The 21,720-nt window shown below is 43.6% G+C and overlaps 1 protein-coding gene across 10 annotated transcripts in view; it reads right to left on the bottom strand.

The window, feature by feature from the left end:
- The window catches only part of PTPRT (protein tyrosine phosphatase receptor type T), a 450,746-nt gene that overhangs the window by 43,364 nt on the left and 385,662 nt on the right, over positions 1 to 21,720 (bottom strand). For 5 of the 10 annotated variants that reach the window (XM_038158539.1, XM_038158540.1, XM_038158541.1 and 2 more), the window contains 5 exons: positions 18,868 to 18,915; positions 16,501 to 16,649; positions 10,577 to 10,654; positions 10,337 to 10,372; positions 876 to 1,063 (listed from right to left, as the gene is read on the bottom strand). In XM_038158539.1, coding sequence (XP_038014467.1) covers positions 876 to 1,063; positions 10,337 to 10,372; positions 10,577 to 10,654; positions 16,501 to 16,649; positions 18,868 to 18,915 — 499 coding nt within the window. The remainder of the gene's footprint in view (positions 1 to 875; positions 1,064 to 10,336; positions 10,373 to 10,576; positions 10,655 to 16,500; positions 16,650 to 18,867; positions 18,916 to 21,720) is intronic. The other 5 variants (XM_038158543.1, XM_038158546.1, XM_038158548.1 and 2 more) reach the window with 3 other exon arrangements.

Raw genomic sequence — 21,720 nt, 5'->3', positions numbered from 1 at the left:
TTATTTTCACAGCTGTTACATTATTTTTAAATAGTTTTAATGCCACTATGCATATTAATTTCTTATTGCCTTCCCACGAGCTTACTACATTCATTATAATTATCGCTTGCTAGAGCTGAGTCTCACATATGTTTGATGCTATTTCCCTCTCCTGTTTGCTCTGCTCTAAATGTGTTTTCGTCTTCCAAATCATCCCCAACATCATGTCTTCTGGCCACGTGGATTATATTCCTGGTCATTCCAGCTTGCAGGGGGAAGAGGTGAGGGGAAAGAGGGCAGCTTTCATTTTCTCAGCTTAGCCTTTACTCCTCTCCTCACATGGAGCTGGTAGAAGATGTCAGTCAAGCCTATTCTGAGCCAGAGGTTTGATCATATTGGAAAACTTCACCTCCATTTAAGCTACACAAATACCTGGCCTTGACTTGACAATTGTGCACTGAGGCCATTGCGCTGTGATTTCATGTGATCAATTATCAGAGAGGACTTGGAGCTCCCAAAAAGCTCAGGCAAAATCCCTTCCTTTTCTCACAGCTTGGCTCACACTACTCAAGGAAAACATCCATAAGGAAGGGACTGTGGGACTGCATGTCCAGCACCTGCTGAATATTTACTGTCTGCTCTTTATGGGACAGAGGCATGAGCACAGTGTCACCCACTTACTGCTGTAGAGAACGCCTTCTCTTTGGAACAGAGGGCCTCCAAAGACTGATAGTGCTGCAAAACCCTGCCCTCAAAACCAAAATCAGATAGGAAAGGTTTAAGAAGGTGAACTAAGAAAAAGAAGCTCTCAAAACCAGCTACTCTCCTCTCCCAAGCTTCTACCCCTCATGAGTGCAACTTCCCTACTCAGTCACGTGAAGAAAGGTTCCTCTCACCTCATACTCCTCCTTGAAGCCATAGCCCTGTCCCCTCTTCATCTGGGTGATGTGCTGCAGCAGGTCTGCCACTCGGATGGCGGGCTGGAACTGCCCCCGGGGGTAGGACATCTCCACGGGCTCGCAGCTGCGGTACGGGTGCGTCTGGATGGTCAGCGTGGGCTGCGCCAGCTCGCCGTGGCTGCTGTCTGTGGGGGACACAGGAGGCAGAGCAAGCTCTCAGCTACCTGATATTTCCAGTTTCATCCTCTCTCTGTTTATTTAACACCACCCCGCAGATTGGTGCAGGCAAAAGGAAGTAAAGAAATTAATAGAAAACACAGGCTTATCTAAATGCCAAGAAGGACTAAATCACACTTGAATATTTTTTTGTGTCGAGCAGACAAACCCAAAAATACAGGGGGAGAGTGAACAGCCTGTCAGGCTAACAAGGATATGGCACATCAACGTTGGGGTCCCCTCATCAAATCCAACAGAGCTACGTAGCTGCTGTCTTCCCAAGCCTGCAAAGAACATGGCTCAGAGATACACAGAGATAAGCAAGATCCAGGCAGGATTTGGGGTGTACAGCATGAGATAACTGAGAGGGACCCCAGTGAACAGCAAGCAAATGATTAGCATTTCAAATAAGTCAGGATGCTCAGGCAAAGTCAACAGCTCTGCTAGTTCAGGCCTAAAATTTTGTATGTCAATGACAAAGACGTAATATCATCAGAAAAAAAAAACTGCAAAAAAATACAGTTATCTTGCATGCAGAAATTTAAATTTCAGATATGTAAACTTAATAGAAAAGCGGGTCATTTTGAAAGAAGTGGATTTAAAGAAATTTGTCACTGTGCAGATGGAATTGCAACTTCATATCCCCAGCAAAACTGTATGCACAAGAAAATATTCCCAGTGAACTAACAGAAAAGAAATAATAACTTCAATAACCAAACAATTGACTGTAACAATCTTTAACAACAGGGACTCAGACTAAATGAAACATTCAATGACTTATCTAGCAGAGCTGTCCAAATTTAAGTAGTTGGCCAAATATAGCAGTGTTTTTTTCCTAGGACTGCTGGGATCTGAGATGCTCAGCTCCTTTCACACATAAAACCTGCATCAATTCTTTCTGGCCTTACCCAGACCAAGGTATTAGCAAACAGAAAATGCACCTCCCTCAGACTGTTCACAAAACCCCCTTGAGCTTCCACACACAGGGTTTGTTTCTTACAGCAAGTTCACTGACAAAGAGCTGAAACACCACCCCTTGAGAGCAACATTGCAGCCACGTTTTTAAAGGGATAAAGAATAAATAAATCAAATTGCAATTTCAGGGTGATTTCTGTGAGGCAGAAATAATCTTGGAATGCTCTTGTAAACATTGCTCTGCTTGAGAAACCACTGTGGTGTTTGGGCAGGAGCTGCCCATGTCCCTCCTGCAAAGGTGGGCAGGAGCAGAGAGCTGAGGGCATCCCACTGTGTCCTCAGCACAGACATGACAAATAGCTCTTCAGCTGTTTTATTATTAGATTAGGGGAAGATGTGAAAGCAGGGATATGCTCAGTTTGGTAGCCGCAGGACTGTGAGGAGATTGGAATGCCAGCAGTGGACACTGCTGCAGGGCAAGCTCATCAGCAGTGGGACATCAACACGGCTGGGGGGTGAATTATCAGAGATGCTGAACACAGCCTGCTCCTCTGAAATAAATTAGCACAGTGATCATCTGCTTTGAAGATTAGACTCCTGAATTTCAGGATTTCTGAGTCCCAGGTTCTCATATACACAGTCACATTCCCAGGACACTCAGATTTACAGAACTATGGCTCAAGCAAAGCAACCCTCAAACACAAAATGTGAATAAATTTGGGATTTAAGGAAGAGTAACATCCAAAGCATTTGTATAATCATCCCTAATGCTCTGACTAATGACAGTGTGAGAACTCTGAACAGAGGGAATTTCAAGGCTTATTAATTCCCCTAGTTGGATTTGCTTTCCCAGTGCATCTTTGCTCCCCTATTCCCTATTAACCTCCTGTAATGAAAAGGAGAAGATTTTTATCGCGGACCATTTCCGACAGACGTACTATGCTTAATTTTCCATCATTAGGTTTAATACAAACCCAATTTCACAATTGGCTTCTCTGAGGAACCTGCAAGTAATGCCACATTTTTATCAGCCCCAATTAAAAAACATTACGAGATCCCAATTCGAGAGGGAGCCTTAAAACTAATGTGTGGTTCTGGTGCTAATTCGGGCAGGGCACACGCAGAGCACGGGCGACTTGTAAAATGGAGCTCAGATCAGCCAGCTGCTTTGCAGGCAATTACTATTTTCTCTCTTCATCAGTTCCTTTAATTCTGGTGTACTTGGCTCTCTTCTCAGAGATCTGCCACAGGGAGAGGGGAGAGCCAGGAAAGTGGTGGCTCGTTCTTTCCAGAATAACTTCCCTTAAGGTAGGCACTCATGGTGTGGAAGTGGGACTAGAAGAAGGTGCTCAGCAGTAAAGAGGGGTCTGTCTCTGGCCTTTGAGTCCATAGTGAAAACTGGTCTCTTTGGTCAACAAAATAAAAATTGGCACAAATCCCACTGATTGTAGGAACAGCTCTTGTGGCACAGAAGCTCAGAATGGTTTGGGCTTGGAAGGGACCACTTAATTTCAATATCCCAGGTTGCTCTAAGCCCTGTCCAACCTGGCCTTGGACACTTCCAGGGATCCAGGGGCAGCCCCAGCTTCTCTGGGCACCCTGTGCCGGGGTCTCGGCACCCTCACAGGGAAGAATGCAAAGTGTGATCTGTGGCAGCACCAGCACTGTTTGTGTGCCTCAGAGGTGATTCTGCTTGAAGAAAAGCACCACACAATGTGGGTCACCCCCCTCTCCACCCTGGGACACACAGCTGAAACTGTTCAGGCCATCACCTCCTCCAGTCCTCTGTGACAAACACATCATGCATGGCACCTGAGCTGCCTGCAAAAAAATCCCGACCCCAACAACAGCAGCAGCTCTGGACTCTCAGTTGCTCCCACTAGCATTTTATCTGGGCTGAGGAAGATATAGAGGGGCTTTTCTGGGCACAAATTGCTGTGTGTGAGCTGAGCTTAACACTTCCATGTTCTGCTAATAAAGGCTGATGCAGGTTACACGTTGTTCCCTCTCCATCTAATCACCCCACGAGAGTGGAGCTAAGCAGGATAATGAGGCGCTCAGCGAGGCCGGCACCTCTCAGGATGTGTTTGCAGCAATTTTGTGAACAATTCAAAACGCAGGTGGGAGGGGAGGTGGCAGCAGACTAATCTCTCACTAGGACAGTCAACCAAAAGAGTCTTTGGAGGCCTGGCAAACAGGCTTTGCTTTTCCTTCTGTGTGCAGCTATAATGTGCATCTCATTCCTTTTGGCACCTTTATTACTGGGAAAGACAACAAAGATTCCAGCAAAGTCAGGCTGGTGCTTTAATTGTTGCACTAAAGGCAAGTTAAAGTAATTTTCACAGTCCCTTTTCTCTGTCTGCTTCTCACAAACATTTCCCCAGTCTCCTGCAAATGAGTGACTTTGCAGGACAAATTGGCCAAGACTTTGCACTAAATTTTTGGCAGTACCTATAAAGCATGTGTGCCTTTGGTGAGTTTTCAGCGAGAAAAGCAAACCAGAAAAATAGTTGCTTTTTTTTTAATGGGAAAGTTGCAGGAAATAATTCACTCTAATACTCAGAAACTACTAAATAGGGAGGATCATGCATCAGGTGTTTTTTAAAATTATATTTCATGTTCACATTTATCCTAGTCATATGTCCTTGTGCTTTTGATAGGAACACACTCCACCATATTTCACTGCATTCCATAGATGGAATACCATTCCAAGAAATAATTCAAATTAAAACATTTCAGGAGGTGGTGATTCCATTTTGACCCCCAAAATTGTGGCGATGGTTAATTACCCTTGCTGACTAAACATTTCTTAATTGCAATTTGATGTTGCTTAGCTTCGATTGCAGGCACTGAAATCTTATTATACCTTCTGTTAGATTAAAGAGCCCTCTGAGCATTTGAAATCCTGACCCATGCAGGCACTGATCAAATCACTTCTTCAGTCTCTCTTTGATAAAGTAAATCAATTGAGAGCTTCTGAAGTCTCATTAGAGCAGGCTGCTCAGGGCTCCAGTTCCTTCCTAGAACAATCTCCAATTTTGCACAGTTCTATTTGTGTAGCTGTAAATAAGGCAGGTATTCTGCATGTGGCTGGGAGCATGCTGTTGGTGACAGGATTGTTTCTAATATCAGCAGCTTGTGACAGCAAAGGGTGTTGCCAGCTTGTTTGTTAACCCTTTTCAGTGCCACTCTTACTCCACACATAAGACATCCTTTGCCAACTCAGATGTTTTGGTTCTGGAAGCTGGCATTTTCATTATCCCCCATCTCTGGAAGTGTCCAAGGCCAGGTTGGATGGGGCTTGGAGCAGCCTGGGCTAGTGGAAAGTGTCCCTGCCCATGGCAGAGGGTGGAAGGAGATGAGCTTTAAAATTTCTTCCAACACAAACCATTCTGTGATTAGTTTGAGAGTTCACCTAACACCCTGATATTTTGTAGAAGACAGTAAATTAGTGATTCCCTGTCTCTTATACAACTTGGCTGTGACAAACACATCATGCATGAACTCTTCAGGTATCTCAGCTCATGTGTTTAGTGTGAAACTGCAGATAAGCAAATGCAACAGTGCTGACCTCACATATTCACAAATTCTCTCTGCCAATGAAACGGTGCTTTTTGTGAGTGTCTTTGCTGGGGAAATAATCATGAACCTGCTGAAATCAACCCTGAGGTCTTATTGGGCCAAGAAGTAACAGAGTCCAGCACACAGAGAGGAGCTGGAGCAGAGGTCACTTCAGTGGAATGTTCCCCCATCTGATGAGCAACCCTGAGAGTGAATTATTATTGCTTGCCTGCTGCTACACCACCTTGTGTTCTGTACTTTTGTGCTTCTCAGACAAGTAAAATAAATATGTTTGCCTCCACAGAAAAACTGATGAACTTCTCCATAAATGTCACAGATAAGATGAAGAGCAGCTGAGAAATTAGATTGCCAGTCTGGAAGTGGGTCTGTATGATCAGAGCCCTGTGCAACATCACAGTAAGGCTGCTGGGAGGGGTCCTGCTCACCCAGAGCACCTGTAGGGATTAAAGCTTTAGATGCTTTTCTAGAGATCATTGTTTTGTAAACACAGTTAGACTGAGAAATGGATATCTGGGCACAGAGTATGATGTTGTCTCCTGACCAGAAAACTCACCCATGCCTCTCACAAATAAAAGCAAAGATGCACTCCTGTGTCATCTTCCACACTGCAGAAGCTTCTCTCAAAACTTTTGCTTTAGTGTCCACAAATTCCTCCTGTGACTAAAATGACAAGGCTATCATATCTGCTTATATTTTTTATTCTCTTAGCCTTGGCAAGTGATAAGATGCGATATGACACCCTTTGCACAAAATAAATTATGTTTTGAGTGGTGTTTGGGATGGATTTAATTACACACAGAGCCAGTCTCTCCACACTAGAGCAAAGGCTGTCAATTCTTTGACATCTTCCGAGGGTGACTAAAGCATGGCTAATACCTCTTCCCCGTACACCAGGGATAGGGTGCAAGATGAAAAATAATTTGCTTTTTTGTGTGTGTCAAGGCTTTATTATATGATAAATACCCAGCTCTAATATTCTATCAACACTATCAAAAGTGGTATGGCAAACTGAAGGCAAAACACCATTTATCTAATGATCTTAACTGAGCTCTGAAAGGGCACATTCCTTAACAAAGCCTTCTGACAGCAGGCTTGACAGAGCACAGAGGGTGCACCTTTCATTTCAAAGGCATGAAGAAGCCACATGTCCATAATTTCTTTTCAAAGTAAGTAATTTTTTTATAGATTCTAGAACTTTGTAAGAATTGCTTGGTTAACACCAAGCATAAGAGTATTCTAATCTTATAAGAGCATTCTAATAGGAATATTAAAGTATTCTAATATTACAAGAGTATTCTTACATAAGAGTATTCTGATCTTATAAAAATTATTACATACATTTTCTTCATCAGGTAACATAGAAGAAAATCCTGTTAAAGGTGCAAAGATGCTTTGGTGAGGTAAGCAATGATTTGGGATTATTTGGTAGAAATGTAACTGTGAAGCTCTTTGGATGTGTGGAGCTCACCAAGCCAAATCTGTCTTTGCCTCCTCAGTGAAAAGAGGCTGCCAGACCAACCCAGCTTCCAGAGACATTCAGCTACATCTGAAAACAACTGGAAACTTCAAAACAGCACATGAAACTACAAGCCATTAAAGACTAGAAGAGAGGAGTTTCCAATTCTGCAGGCAGGAAGAAATGTAAGAGAAATTCAGCTCAAGGCCCAGGCTGCAAAGGTCTGAACCTTTGGTGCTCACTCTGCCCCTGGCCAACCTCAGCACTGTGTTGGGAAAGTGCTGGGAAAGTGCTGGGAAAACCTCTCCCACTGCTCCTAATTAGAGGCTGACTTGGCCTGGAAAGCTTCTGATGCAGCTGAGCAGGTCAAGCCATTGAATTTTTGAGCATCCATTGCACAAAAATCACTCATCTCACAATAAAAGTTCAGTGACAGAGGCACCTGCTAAAGCAGCAATACTGGCTTCTTAACATCTTTGAGTTATTCAAGCTAGGCTGGGGGTGTACACACAGCAGACTGATTAGGGGTGGGCAAAAAAGCTACAGAAGTCTAAAATCCATGGAAAATTTCTATGTCTTTCTAATCACAGCCAGTCTCACAGTCTGTGACTTTGTGTCAGAGAGCTCTCCTTGCTTGTTCTGCCCATCTGCAGGCACTAAAATCCTCAAAGGCACTCTTGTGAGGATCCTCGTGAGCAGCTGGAATAAGAACAAGGCTCAATGTCCTGTCCTGCTGCCAGGAGATGCCAATGGATGCAAGGGAAGGACATGCTGCTTCTCCTGAAGAGATCCCCTGATGAGATCTCCTGAACATCTTTAAGAGCTACTGGACATGAATCCTTTGCCCCAAAATAATCCCTAAGGTTGTGCTACCTCATTTTCAAGTGGAAATCTACCTCATTTAGTTTTTAGTGTTAGATATTTCCCTTCTTTAGCAAAGATGTTTGAGCAAAACATTTTAAATCCAGAGTTGTCCACAACTGGAAGAGAAAATGGCTTCACTAAAAATATGCATTAATAAAAATGTATTAATCAGGATTTGGGATAGAGGCAAATCCCAGATCTCCTGTTTCTTACATGTCACAGCCAAGCCTAGGGAGCCATGCAATACTGCAAATATAGAACATTTATTAGCAGAAAGCATAATAGATGGGAACAAACAGTACTGAATTGCAGGTACAGATATTGGTAGTGGGATGACTAATCCCTTTTCAAGATATATTTTTCTTCCCTGGGAATTAATATTAATAAACATCAAAAATTAAACTTATTTTGCTCATACAGAAACATCTAACATCTGATGGATTTGTCTGAGAAACCAGAATGCCAAGGTTTTAATTTGTCTGCAAGTCACAAGATAGAAATTTCTCCAATGTCAGGAGCTGTTTCACAGGCTGTTAAATTCAGGTGGAACTGGGACAGTGACCAGTCTGTGTAATTCATGTCTTAAAAGTGCTCTGTACTTAACTTCCCATGTGTAAAACAGGGAATCCTTACACAGATATAGTGCTTAGTAGAAATGTGAAATATTTTTTGAATGCATAAGCACAAGGCTGGTTAGATTCCTCTTTCCTCTTTTTCATCTGTAAAATTTAAGGTTTTAAAAGTTTTGGGGGCTTTTGCTGTGGCAGGAGAAGCACAGAGGGAAGCTGTTCATTGCTCCTTGAGCTTCTGAGTAGCAAGAGTGAAGTTCACACCTTAATTCCATCAGGGCAGAGGGGGGAAAACAGCTCCCAAAAAGGATGGCCAGGTTTTCCCAGATGCCAAACACCAGACTGAGAGAGTTTGGTATCTTCCATCAAACTGCAGGTAAGGGTCTTGTTTCTAAAGTACAGCCAAAAGAGAAACCTGCCTTTAGGCTTTTCTGTTGATGACACTGACCCTCTGAGAATTGAGAGCAAACCTGAGAAATGGACACCTTTCCCTCCCCACCCCATTCAGAGGCCCCATTCCTTGCCATCAGCATTTTGGCAGGCAGCAGGATGGATGTGTGTGTTGTGGCAGCTCCTCCAAGCCTCTGTGCCAAGTGACAACCAAGGAACAGCCCCTGGTTGTCATTTCTTCCTGGTCTAACTGTGGCCCTTCCCCACGTTCTGAGTGATGTTTGAAGTAGTCACGGGAGATTACTGTGCCTGGAAGGAATATTTATTGTAGATAATATAAAATGATAAATCCCACTGGCAAGATTCGGATCAGCCACACATCATCCTTCTGCTCCATGGAAGAATTCATAAATCAGAGGATCAGAGTGGCTTGTGTGAGAAGAGAACTCAAAGGTCATCCAGTTCCACCCCCTGCCATGGGCAGGGACACCTTCCACTGTCCCAGGCTGCTCCAAGCCCTGTCCAACCTGGCCTGGGACACTGCCAGGGATCCAGGGGCAGCCACAGCTGCTCTGAGCACCCTGTGCCAGGGCCTGCCCACCCTCACAGGGCAGAATTCCTTTCTGATATCTTATAGAGCCACAGAACAGCCTCTGCCTCTCAGGACCTTTGTTATCCTCTCAAATCCATACCTGACTGCCTGAAAGATTTAGCATTTAACTCCCAACATACACAGAATCAGGTGGAGCCACTTCCCAAAGACCAGCCAGGAATTTCTCCAAATAACCTTTATCCATGCAACTTCACCCAAAACTGAAGGCTCCCACCTGCTGCAGACGTGCAAATCCTTACTTTAATTTGCAACCCTCGAGGCAGCTCCAGCCGAGCCTCACACACAGCACAGGGGGTGGTGCTAAATGGAAACAGGATCATTCAACTAGATACAAAGAAGATAATTCCTACAAAAAGGGTGGCGAGGCGCTGGCACAGGTTGCCCTGAGGGGTGGAAGATGCCCGGAAACATTCCTGGATGGGGCTCTGAGCAATCTGGTCTATAGGAAAGTGTTCCTGCCCATGGCCTAGAGAGCTCTTGAAGATCCCTTCCAACCCAAACCATTCTGTGGTTCTGTGTCAGCTGCACAGGCACAACCAGCTGCAGGAGTCAGAACTAAGCCTAGGGCAAGGCAAAGTGTGGGAAAGGGACCCAGAACCCCAAATCTCATTGACAAAAAGAAACATCGTATGCTTGATAAAATGACGAAACCTTAATTTTTGAATTTTTCTTTCCTTTGAAAGCAATTAACATCAATAACGAAACATGAATGAAACAAAAGTTTTCTGTTCAACACATGAGCACAGGAATAATTCTGATTTTGGAAGCCAAACACCTCAGAGTGTTATTTTCATGCCACAGAGAGTGTGTTTGTTCTCCAGCTCAGCCCAGCACTCCATACCTCTCCTCTTACCTAACAGCGTGGTCGATGGGACGGTGTCTGATGAAACTTTGGGATGGAATTCCGTTCACCCGCACGAACAGGGATCAATGGAAATCAACAGAGGATCAACAGGAAAAGAAAAGTTACAGAAAATGAAAACAAGGTTAGCTGTGTCTCCCACTCAGAAGCCTCGGTCTATTATAGGTTATATTGGGTAACGTACAACAGCAAAGAAAATTTAGGAATGAAAGAAAAGTCTGGCACTAGTACCTGAGTAGTAGGAATTCAACATAGATTTGCTCTGAAGGGTTTTGCTTTGGACAGAAAATGAACAAGGAGAGGGTGATGCTAGGTAGGAAAGACATAAGGAAAAGACTTTAGACATATATTAAGAGAGAGAAAGAGAACAGGGAGAATGTTCCTCAAAGAACACAGTAATATGGGATATATAAGGCTTATCAAAATGAATTATATTTTTCATTTCAACATGCATATTACATTTATTACATTGTCATCATGATGGATTCTCTTTAATATAAGCACTCCAGACCCCAAATATAGGATTATAGTTACTGTAAATCAATGTGTTCCTAAATAGGGTACACACAGAGCTACATCCATAGCTCTATATTCTAAATGTTCTCTTTTTTTAAACCAAAGGAGCAAACTTAGGGTTTTATCTCTAAGAGGAAATTCCTCAAAAATGACCCCCAGAATACAAACTACAGACAATCAGTATTGACAGTAAAATAAACCCACTCAAACACAATGTACCACAAAAATACACAGGTGGGGCAGCAATTTTTTGGTTAAAACATTGCAACAGTACAAGGGACTTGTTCTTCAACCCAGGACTGTTCATAGCAAATCCTATAATCCCTTTCCCTGTGAGCAGGGTTCTGTCAGCAGGACAAGCTTCCTTGCCTTCTCCCATTACAGCATTAACTTTCTCTGGACAAGAATTCACAGATTTCCATATTAATCAAATATTTTTTGAAAGGAGGAAGGGCTCAACATCTTCATGGTAGATTCTTGTCTTGATAGTAAATTTATGAGGCTGGTTTATACCTACAGCAGCAAACATGCACATTCTTATGGTAATCCATCACTTTTGAAGGCATATTCTTTTGTTATCACTCTGCATTCACTCTCAGAGTTACAGGCATTTATATATCTCCTCCTCAGAATGTTGGGAAACAAGCTAATACAAATCTCAGTACATCAGAAAGATGACAACTGATAACACAGGAAAAACTATTCCATAGCCCAACAGAAGTAGATAAAACTCAGTGCACATCAAAGTAATTTCAGAAGCAATTTTTTGTAGCTATGGAGCAAACACTGCTTAAAAAATTGAAGTTATTCTGTGGGGGCACCCAAAGAAGTCACTGGTCTAGGGAGTTCCATAAAGTCAGAATTACCTCCTGAGCAGTTTATAATCATCTAGTTCATGAACTCTCTCTCATTCTGCATTCTCACACCTTATTTTCAGACCTACATGACTTGGAAACACATGAAAACAATCAAATTCCTCACGCTTTGGTCTGCTGGAGCTCTACCCCAGCTGCCTTAAGTCATAAAGTTCCTCTGCTTTGGGGCCTCTTGCACTTTGTCAGCCTAAATCAGACCCTTCTCTCACCACACTTAGGACATGGCCACGTTTCAGATAACATCAAATAAGATCTAAACAGAGTAAATGGTTTGCCCAGTGTGAGAGGGCAAGGCCACACTCAGGGCTTGGGGCAGGACTCAAGTTTTTCTGGAATTTGGGAGTATAAAAAACTCCTAGGGCCATACTGCCCTTCCAGAGCTGCTGAGGATGAATTTCCAGATAAGCACCTCATGTCAGTGAGTTTGAATAAAGAAGTTACCAGCTGAGGTTTATGACATGAATCGTCTTTGTGACACAGGGATGTGACTTTTAGATTCAGATCAAAAAGGAGGGAAAAAACCCCAAACAAACCCAAACAAAACCAAGAAAAAACCAAGAAAAAACCAAGAAAAAACCAAAACAAATTAAAAACCAAACGAAAAACTAAACCAAAACAAAAATCCCCCAAAACCCACAAACACAAAAGAGAAGTTTCTTAAAACTTTGGAGAACTTGTTTCTGAAATCAGTCAGGTTGTATAATGAGATGTATACACAGGGCTGCTTTCTAACTAGCATTTCTCACAGGCACTCGGGTCTGTAATCAAAGGAAACATGTCCAGAGAGGATTTCATATCAGGGTACAGATTAAGACTTCATTAAAAATTCTCTTTGTGCTCCCTGGAGTGGCACGTGAGGCCACACAGATCCCTCCAGTCATGCAGAGTGGTGAAGGCTCCTTCCTATTCTGAAAATTATTCTTTAATTTTTATAATATTTCCTAAACTAGCAAACCCCACAAGAATCCCATGGAAGCCACTAAAAGGGAATTTAGTACATTTCCTTTTATGCCTTTGATAAAATGTGAGCTTGTCTTTTATTTTTAAATTATCTTAAGAATTTTTTTACTAAAGGAAACATCTCATGTCCATGACTCTATAAGTCCTTAGACAGCATTTAGGAGGTCACCTAATTATGAGTGAAAATTATCCATGGGCAGGAGTAAGAACTACATCTTGCTGTGCTTGTCTTTTTGAAGACCTTTACATCTCACTGATCATAAAATCATGAAGGATTGTGGAAAGGTGTGAATTTTGATGTTTCTTGGAACAAATGGATCCCTGAAACCCTGAGTGCCACTTGCTTACACCTCCCTCTCATCTTCTTGTTCTCATAAGTGAAATCACACTGACTTGGTAACTTATGGTAGTGGTTCCTACTGCAGAACTCAGTTCCCCCACTTCCAGAATGCTCTGCCTGAAACATTGAAGCCCCTCCTTCATCTGTGTCCTTCCTGCAGGGTGTCTGGAGAGCTGTCTCCCCCCAAACTGAGATGTCACACAGGTAAAGCACACCTTAATAAATCAGTCTCCAGCAAAACTGGCTGCATTTTAATGGGTTAAATCCTCAGAATCAAACAGCTCCTGCCAGAACCCCTGCAAGGATGTCAGGATGGCTCTGCTGGGGACAGGGAATTCTCCTGGACAAGGCTGGTCCATGGCAGTTCCTTTGTGCAGAGCACATCAGTGCATCCCTGCTGAGCTGACCCACTGCTGCTCATCCCATCCCTGCCAAACTGCCCCTGATTTCTGCATGGTCACAACCCCCTGCACACCCTTCTGGTCAGTGCAGACACTGGGAAGCAAATTTAGGTCCACTTTGTTTCCCATTTCCCATCTTGTTTCCTAATAGCCCTGCCCTGAGCCAGTGTCCACAGGTGACTGTGCTGCTTCCCAACATTCCTGCACTCCAGGGAGCTGCTCAGCCACTGCCAGGGCCATCAGCTGCCTTTCATGGAGTTGGGATTTATTGATATCTTTAAAAAACCCAAGATATTTGAGAAAATGACCAACTGTGATTGTTTATAATCCCCAAGTAAAAGCAGACAAGCTGGAACAGCCACAGACCAATCTATGTTTTACCAAACACCTTCCCTGGTTCAGAGTGTCAGAGACAGAGGCTGAGTCCAAAAAATCTCTTTAATTTCAACACCTGCATGTATCAGTAAGAATCCTGCCAGGATAACAGCTAACAGTGCAGAATGGAAAGAGGGATGAGGGGCCTTGCTTCAGGCCAGGAAAGATAAATGCCCAATTCTCTTCCTCTTTTCAGCAAGACCTGAGGTCTTGATGCCTCAACAGAAAACAAGGGGCTGATAAGAAGGAGGGCAGCTGTTCATTTTTTATCTCCCTCATGGTGCAAAGCATCAGGCAGCACTCTTGAAAGTGGGATTTTTAAATCTAACTGATTTAGAAAATAGTCCTGTGCAGTGGCAGGGCTGTGAGACAGGGTAAGCAACAGCAGGAGGGTGGACAGGACTCACCCAGGAGAGACCAGTGGCCAACTGGAGAGAGCATGGGAAAAGAAAAGCTTCTGTAGGCACTCACTGAATTTGTTCTGTCTGAAAAGTTATCAGAATTATTGTGACAAAAAGTAAAAGCTGGGGGCAAGGACACAAGCCCTGCAAGGACATTGTATTCTGCAGGTAAAGTTGCCTGCAAGTCATTCAATAACTGAGGGATCCTACTTAGCAAATTGTCTTGTTCTGTTTGATTGCTTTTGTGAGCTGGCAAGGTGATCCTGGCATTGAAAACACTTTGCTTCTCTTGGTGGGCTCTTCCTCCAAAAGGAGAGGGGCATTTCCTCATCCCTGCTGCAGCCAGCTCGGGCTCCCACAGCTGAGGGCAGGATGGAGAGGGTGACTGCCCATCATGGGGTGCTGGAAATGCCATTTACTGTTGGCAGGCAAAAAACAATTTAAGAAGGAATCTGACTGCTGCTTAAGACAGTTGACTTCAACAGCTCTGGTGGATAAACCCTGTAAAACTCTATTAGTTGGCAGGAAAGTTAAGAAATAATCCTATTGTGTTATTCCAAAGTAGGCCTGTATAGAACCCGCAAGTATTAAACTCCATTAAGGCAATTTATTTTATTTTTCTTTTCAAGGAATTCTTTTACTCATAAAATTCCTGTATCAGCATGTGCACACTACTGCACAGAACTTACCTCCAACACCTCAGCATCCTGGACTTGGCAGTAAAAAATTTGGAGAAATCATGAAGGTTTATTGATAATTCTTTCTCATAGATACAAAGAGGAAAAAAAAATAAAAATAATCCACCCATGACTGACTCAGGTTATAGGGGAAGGCAGTGATAAAATCTGCAGAGATGTCAGACAAGTAAAGATCTAACTGATTAAAAAAATTGAAAACCTGGAGTGCTGTTTCTTTACAAAATTTGATACATCATATTTTCTACAGATGCCCTTTCAAGCAAATGACTCAGCTGTTTTAATTAGTCTGTCAAAATAACAAGGGTGGGGGGGAAGAGATGAGGTCACATTTCAAGTTTGTCTCTTTTCTAATTTTCTGGTTGGAAAAAGGGTCCCCAAACTTTCAGAAGCCCAGATTCTGAGGCAAGTGTTAAAACACTTGACTTTCCCCACACACTCCAGCCAAGCTGCCTCTGCTGTTTTGGGCAGGCTGATACAACACTGTCTGCTTTCCTGGTCTTCAGAGATGTGAACCCCACAGAACTCTTGCTGCCTCCTCAGGATAGAGCTAGTCAGCACCTGACAAAATTAGATCTTGACTGAAGTCAATTTAATATCAGAGAAAAGTGTTCCCTGCCAGCCCGGGCTGTCCCAGACACCTATTTATCCATCTCACAGGTGTGTTACACAAAGTGGCAGTAGCAGCCCATGCAGATGGAATTTGACATGACATGCAGAGAGGGAAAGGAAGAATTCACTCAACCTGTCCCACTCAGTTTCAGATTACAAGGGGTGGTTTCAATGACAAACCACGTACTCTATCATGAGCACTTCTATTTCAGTAATCAGGGAAATAAACCCTTCACTAAGATGCTTAATAAAGACAAGAGTTTTAGTACACACTTGAGTTTCAGAGCTGTCCCTTGTCCAAACTAACAGGCTGAGTGTCAAAAGAAGGAGTGACATGCCCATAGTGTCTAAGTTTAGATTTATTTAATACGAAACAAGTTTACAAATCCACCATGCAATCCACCATGCACTCAACCTAGATCTAGTGAAGCTAAAGTAGGACTTGGTGCTGCTTTACTCACAAAACTGTTTTAGCTACAGAGGTCTGAGTGGTTTACAAATGTTAACTAAGATCAGTTTTACTGAACCCGTGTGAAGAATAAACCGAGGACACAAAGGAAGAAATGCTGTCTTTCCATTCCAGGTCTCTAGCCAGGAGACCAGGCCTTCTTCCATAACAATTTCATACAGAAAATGTTTTTTCATCCCACAAGTCAGCTAAGGGATTTGACTCTTCTACTCACAAAGGAAAAGTATTTCTAAACAACAAATAAACATGTGCCTCTTATTGTGATGCAGTCATTAGAACAGACTTTATAAATTATTCTCAGTAGATTTGGACCCAGAGGAATGTTCTCCACCTGTCTGACAGTGAAACCAGGGGCAGTATCAGAGACATTCCAGATTTCTATGGAGCTTTTGCAGCGATCTCTATCACTGCCATTCCTAACTCCTCAACATTGTACCCAAAGGAATAGGTCCTTTTAAGAACCCAGAGCTCTCCAAGGGGGTCATATCCATTGCAAGCAAGTTAAACTTACTGAATCCATTAACATCTTGGCAGCTGGAAGAAAAAGCTTCTTCATTGTGAACAGCACTGAGTTTGGTGGAGGTCTTGTCAGAAGTAGCCACAGGACCCATCTCCCTCTGCGTGCTGGTCTGAGTCTCCTTCTGCTTCTTGGCTAGCTTCCTTTGGGTGGTTTGGAGAGGGGAGAAAGCAAGGTCAGTTTGCCCTCATTAAAAGCAAAGCAATGGCAAAATATTCTGGCAAAATTACCCCCCTCGGTCAGACATGCAAGGCACGTGACGAACCGCACGCCAGGAAACCCCACGGGTTTTTAATGCAACTTCTGGAGCACAATAAATATCGTGATACCAGCCTGGAGCTCCCCCTCCCCGTCACTCATCTGGCACAAACCTGCATCACCCCAGCAGTGGGAGTGCTACCTCAGCCTTGGAGAGGCTGCAATAGGTCCAAACCCTGGAGCAGGTGCCTTGGAGAGGGTGGAACGGGTCCAGCCCCCGGGGGGGTGCTGCGCGCTCCAGGAGGAGCAGAGGGCTCGGGATGGGAGCACTGCTCACTCCAGGGGACCAGGACATCTGCATCCATCCCATGGGATGCTCTTTGGGGGAGTGTGAGACCTGGCTCTGTGGCGCCTGAGAGCTGGAGCAGAGTTCTGTCCTGTCCCCAAGCACAGCAGTGAGGGCAGCAGCCTCCCGAGTCCTGACACACCCTGGAACTGCTCTGGGATCCCCAGCCAGGGAAGGGTGGGGCACGCTGAAGGTTGAAGTCGTTTTAGCAATGTCCAAATACGGCCCTCTTCTGGGAAAATGGGTCTTTTCTTGTTTTGAGGAGACAGGAAAAACTTTGTCAAAAGCAGCATGCCTGCTCTGAAAATACTAACAAAGCTGAGAACATAAGAGGCTCCTCTTTTGCAAGGACAGAGCATAATAAAATGGAGAGAAGCAGGAAAAGTGAGCTGCTAAGCTTCCACTGACATTTGACTGCCCTGTGCTTCATTTGTATCAGAGAGCAAAACCCTTTAAAAATGAATGTGTGACATTCTACAATCCACACCTTGAAAAAATATCACACAAATCCCTAGCACCAGCAAAGAACTTTGCTTACACCACTTCCCTAGATAAGAAAATAAAATAAAAGGGAGAAAAACAGATTACTGTAAGAAGGAGCTTTAGTTTTCTTTCTCTTCTCCAACTCAAAGAAGAAAAAAAAATCCTAACAACTAAATCATTTTGCAAAGAGGTTTTTCTTCTCTAAAACAACATGCTTATGGTAAGTACTACCCATCTTTTAAACTTAATTAGATTCCAAAAAAAAAAGGTACTCCTTCCAACATAGTCTAACAGGCTCTATTTATGCCCAGAACATGTCAGAGTGGCATTTACAGGCAAGTTCAAGCACACAGCTGAGCCCCAGCCTTCAGGAGATGGGCAGCTTGGCCACTTATACTTATTTGGAAAGAAGGGTCAAAGAGTGCTAAATCCTTTGCCTATGTCTGTGGGAAAAGCCTGTTTTAAAGAAAGATAATCCAGATCAGGAGAGCCCAGATTTATGGAAAAAAACTTGGATGTTTGCTGCAAACTTTTGAACAAACACATGTATCTCATCTGCTCAGCCAGTTGGGGTTCAGCCATTTACAACTGGTGGTTCCAATCCAAGCCCAGAGCTGTTCAAACTGGGTCCATCATCCCAGGGAGCTTACTCAGATCTCCCCAAACCCCCATGGTGTATCCACTTGTGCAGATGAAGATGCAAAGAGGGGAGCAGTCCTTGAGTGATGAAGCAAAAAGCTGGCATTGAATGATGTTAAAAGCTTTGCTTCCAGTGTTCAGCAGCGTTGGCACAGCCAGATTTAGGAGCTGTGAGCTGCAGACATGAGAGTCCCTGCTTTTTTGTGCTGTGGTACCTGGGGTAACTAAAATAGCCTTGAAGTGTGTTAACCCTGCCGTGTGGATGCTTTAATCCTGATGGTTTGCTAATCGTACATGCCTGTGTGAATTCCTTGGCAACAAGAATTAAAATCACTCAGTGGGAAACACTAATCCAAAATGCAGAAGTCCTTAATAACAAGCACTCTGGACTGCTGGGGTGAGCCACTACAGACCATGACTCCAATGGTTGAAAACAGTGAGTCAAAAGGGGCAACTTCCTCATTCAGTGAAAGTTAAATTATTTGTGGTAATAATTATCTGTAAGTCCCCATTGCCTGGTATATTTTCAGAAATGCCAACAGGCTACAAAGAGCAGGAATTGGCAAACTTGTTGTTTTTGAGTGAATGAGCAACAACATTTCTGCATGTCCTAGGCAGGAAAAAAATAACCCCAAACCCAAGCCCCTTAGTCCCCAAAGGCCTGCTTACAAAAGCCCTATGCAAAGGAGTTCTACCTGGTCCTGTAGAAGACAGAGAGGCCCCTAAAACATTGGCTTGAATGCCTAAAAAGAAAAGGTGACATGAGTTTAAAGTTCTCAATCTACCTTGCACACACAACCCAGGTCTGCATCTGAAAACGCTACAATTTCCTTTCCACAGCGCCTTATCAGTTTCCACCTTTCTCCCTCTCTGTTCCAAGAATGTAAAAATTCTTCATCTAAATTTAGAGGGAAAAGGAAGACAGATCTCTTTTGAGGATTTCAGAGCTAAGCTTGCCAGACACATCAAGGGGCTCTCAGTTTCTAAACGTGCCTTTTCTGCTGCCGTTCTGTGTCTGGAGAGAGTGGCAGCACAGGACTAAGCCTATTTGGTCCTTACCGTCATTATAATTCATAGAAAAGATTAGAAAATCAAATGACTAGCACTTTCCAGAATGTTAGGGATGTGACTTAAAACCCACAGCTAGGTAGAGGTTTATTTCCCAGCACGTCAATACGCCTTTTGGAAATGGAAAAGCATTTATCTAGAAATGCTGTTTCCAAAAATACGGCGCTCCAAGAGATCTCTGTGAATCACTGACAAGCCATGCTGGTGGCACGGCTCCTGCTGTCCCCGCTGCCCTGCACAGAGCCACTGCAACGCCCCAACAAAGCTGCTCTGGGAGCATCAGTGTCAGTCACGGGCTGGCTGCGTGCCCAGCGTGTCCCCAGCACAGCTGACACCCCTCATGGAGCAGACTCTTCCCCACTCATGCAATATGCAGCTGAAAAGGGGAGGAAATGAAGGACCAGGCAGATATTGGGAAGAAGAGTCTGATACAATCAACACAGAATGTCAGGATGTGAATAAAATGATCTCAGTGCTGGTTTACATCCAAGGGTAAGGGAAGTGTGGGAAGAAGGAAGCAGGAGTCCATGGATGGAGTTTACTGGGTTGCTCTTTTCAGTCTGAGAGGGTTTGGAAATGAAGAGATGATGTTCGCAAGCACCACACACACAGAGGAGGGATGAGACAGAAAGATGCTCAAAGCTGAGTGAAAAAATGAAATCAGCTGTATAATCAGGCAGTTGATGCTGACCCCACTAAAGCAAGGAGAAAAGCCATCGGCAGTGAACACAAGTAAGTGTGAATTTGAGGGAAAAAATGGTGGAGATTTGATTCAGTTATTTTTTGAAACTTCTACTCATATCAGAGACTAGACATAAAATCTGAAGCACTATATTAAAATCGTGGGAGTTCTACTTAAACAGTCAAGGAATGCAAACTTGGTATCAAGCACAAACCATTTACTGCCACGGGCATTAATCAGGAAGCTCCAGCGATATTTTCTGTTAGAAGTATCTGCAGGATCAGATTCCTGTTTCATGGAGGTTTGGATGACTGTCAGGGATTATTTTTTAAAAGCAGCTTCAAACTCTTCTCTAACTTTTTCTATCAATTCTACATGCATGAACATTAAATCTGTAACTGCCACTCCTGGAGAACTCTCGTGCATGTACGTCGACAGATTTAATTTTAGATGTTTCCAAGGATGAATTTTGTACACTGTGGTGCAGATTTGTATGCACAGGTAATTTAGACATTAGGTATAGATCATGTAAGTTAAACGTGAAATTTCCTCCTACAGACACAAATTGCATATTGCCCTCATCTTCAATAAGCAATTTGAGAAAGTAAAAAAAAATTAAATTCGTTTTAGAGAATTGTGTGTAGCAAACTCCCAGGAGTACACCAGTCATTTGTGATGGAATCTGCTCCAATTTAAGGCATGATGAGCCATGCAAATCCCAGGGAGCACTGGTCAAAGTCAGATCTATTGGAAAGGATCTCCATGCCCTAAACCTGTGGTAGATGACAAATCCCATTTGGAAGAAGGGTTTTCTGCTGGCTTGAAACTGAGCAATGGCACTGTAATCTGGGTGATGCTGTTGCTCTGACTGAGGATTGGAGAGGGCTCTGCTGCAACGCTGCTCTTCAAATCAGACCTGTGCCACTGGGGCTCACACCAAGGACACAAAAGGTAAAGCTGGAAACATGATCTACAGGCAAAGGCCAAAGGCAAGGTGGACCTTTAATCTAGGGAAGAGAAAATCAAATAGGGCTGATAGGTCTTCAAACATGAAAAGACACCAGGGAGGAGCTGTTCTCACTGCCTGCAGGGGCTGAGGAGAGGGAAGCTGTGGGGAATGATGCTCATTCTAAACTGGGCAAGAGCTCTGTGCAGGAGGAGCTGCCCATCCTGAAGCCAGGGGGCAGGCAGGCTGGGAAATGCTGGTCACTAGAGGGGTGTGAACAGAGCCAGAGGAGTGGGAGCTCAGGGCAGTGCTCTGTCACACACTGGGGGACCTGCTCCATGCTGCAGATGAAATGTGTCCTTCCTCACCTGCCCCTCCTGAAGCTGCTTTTAACACCTGCTCTGCTGAAGCCAGGCTGTGGCAGGAGCAGAGGGAGGTTGCTGCAGTAAAGGGGTAGTAAAGGTGTAGTGAAGAGCAAAGGCCAATGTCACAGAGCAAACTTCACAGGACAGGAGAAAGTGAAGTCAGGATAAGTCAAAAGATGCCCTGAGTGTTTTGTACTGTAGGTATACAAGCACAGGCTCTTGAGAGTGATCTAAGCTTCACTTAATCAAATTAATCACTACTTGTGGGGGATTTTTTTTTTTTATTTTAGTTTTACTTACAACCAGAGAGAGTTTAGACAGGCCAGGTGCACGTGGGAGCCATGCAGTATTAGTCTCTGCTGGTACAGACACCCACAAACCCTGCCCTCTGCAAGGCTGAGGCTTGCAATCACCATACAGACACGTTCTAAATATCATCTCATCTACTTTGTGCATTTTGATATATTATTTTTTAATTTGCTTTCAT

The sequence above is a fragment of the Motacilla alba genome, chromosome 20 (assembly GCF_015832195.1).
Source record: "Motacilla alba alba isolate MOTALB_02 chromosome 20, Motacilla_alba_V1.0_pri, whole genome shotgun sequence".
Classification (NCBI taxonomy): Eukaryota; Metazoa; Chordata; class Aves; order Passeriformes; family Motacillidae; genus Motacilla; species Motacilla alba.
This window is presented reverse-complemented; position numbering and strand designations above follow the sequence as displayed.